Here is a 512-nt window from a genome sequence, read left to right as displayed (position 1 = left end):
TATTTTCGTTTTAGGAACACTCACTGTCAATGTCGAAATTGCGTTATTGACGTTGTCACATATCAACCGACACAGTCTTGTAAGTATTTACATACTCGTTAGATCAACCATATATAACATAATTGCTAAATTAATTTTCCTTTTTTTGTGTCATCACGAGTTCAGTTATATTATTGTTTACAAATGCGAGGTCAATATTTTTATTGGTTACAGAATTATGAAGTAGATTTAATTCTGCAGCAAAGATGGCACGATCCGCGGTTGGCGTACAATTTGATTGATGAGAAGAACGACTATTTGAATTCTATCTATCATTATGGAGATATCTGGTTGCCCGACACGAATTTCGTTAGCGTTGATTATGAAGAGTCATCTCCTCATGTTAACTTGGAATTGACCATTTCTCCGAATGGAACTGTCAATTATCTCATGGGGTAATAAAGTTTAAGTTTATCGTTTAAATTAATTTTAACGTTAAAATGCTATCACCGCAATATGTTTCAGGCAACATC

General features: G+C 33.8%; 1 protein-coding gene across 1 annotated transcript in view; it reads left to right on the top strand.

The window, feature by feature from the left end:
• LOC135803123 (gamma-aminobutyric acid receptor subunit beta-4-like) overlaps window positions 1-438 on the top strand; it is a 1,247-nt gene extending 809 nt beyond the window's left edge. The window contains exons 4-5 of the mRNA XM_065316736.1: window positions 15-79; window positions 214-438. Of these exons, the coding sequence (XP_065172808.1) occupies window positions 15-79; window positions 214-438 (290 nt within the window). The remainder of the gene's footprint in view (window positions 1-14; window positions 80-213) is intronic.
• The last annotated feature ends 74 nt before the right edge of the window (window positions 439-512 follow it).

Source organism: Atheta coriaria, unplaced genomic scaffold (assembly GCF_025399875.1).
Source record: "Atheta coriaria isolate IRGN ID8LTWV9N9 unplaced genomic scaffold, Caltech_Dcor_3.1 scaffold3283_size1327, whole genome shotgun sequence".
NCBI classification, from domain to species: Eukaryota; Metazoa; Arthropoda; class Insecta; order Coleoptera; family Staphylinidae; genus Dalotia; species Dalotia coriaria.
This window is presented reverse-complemented; position numbering and strand designations above follow the sequence as displayed.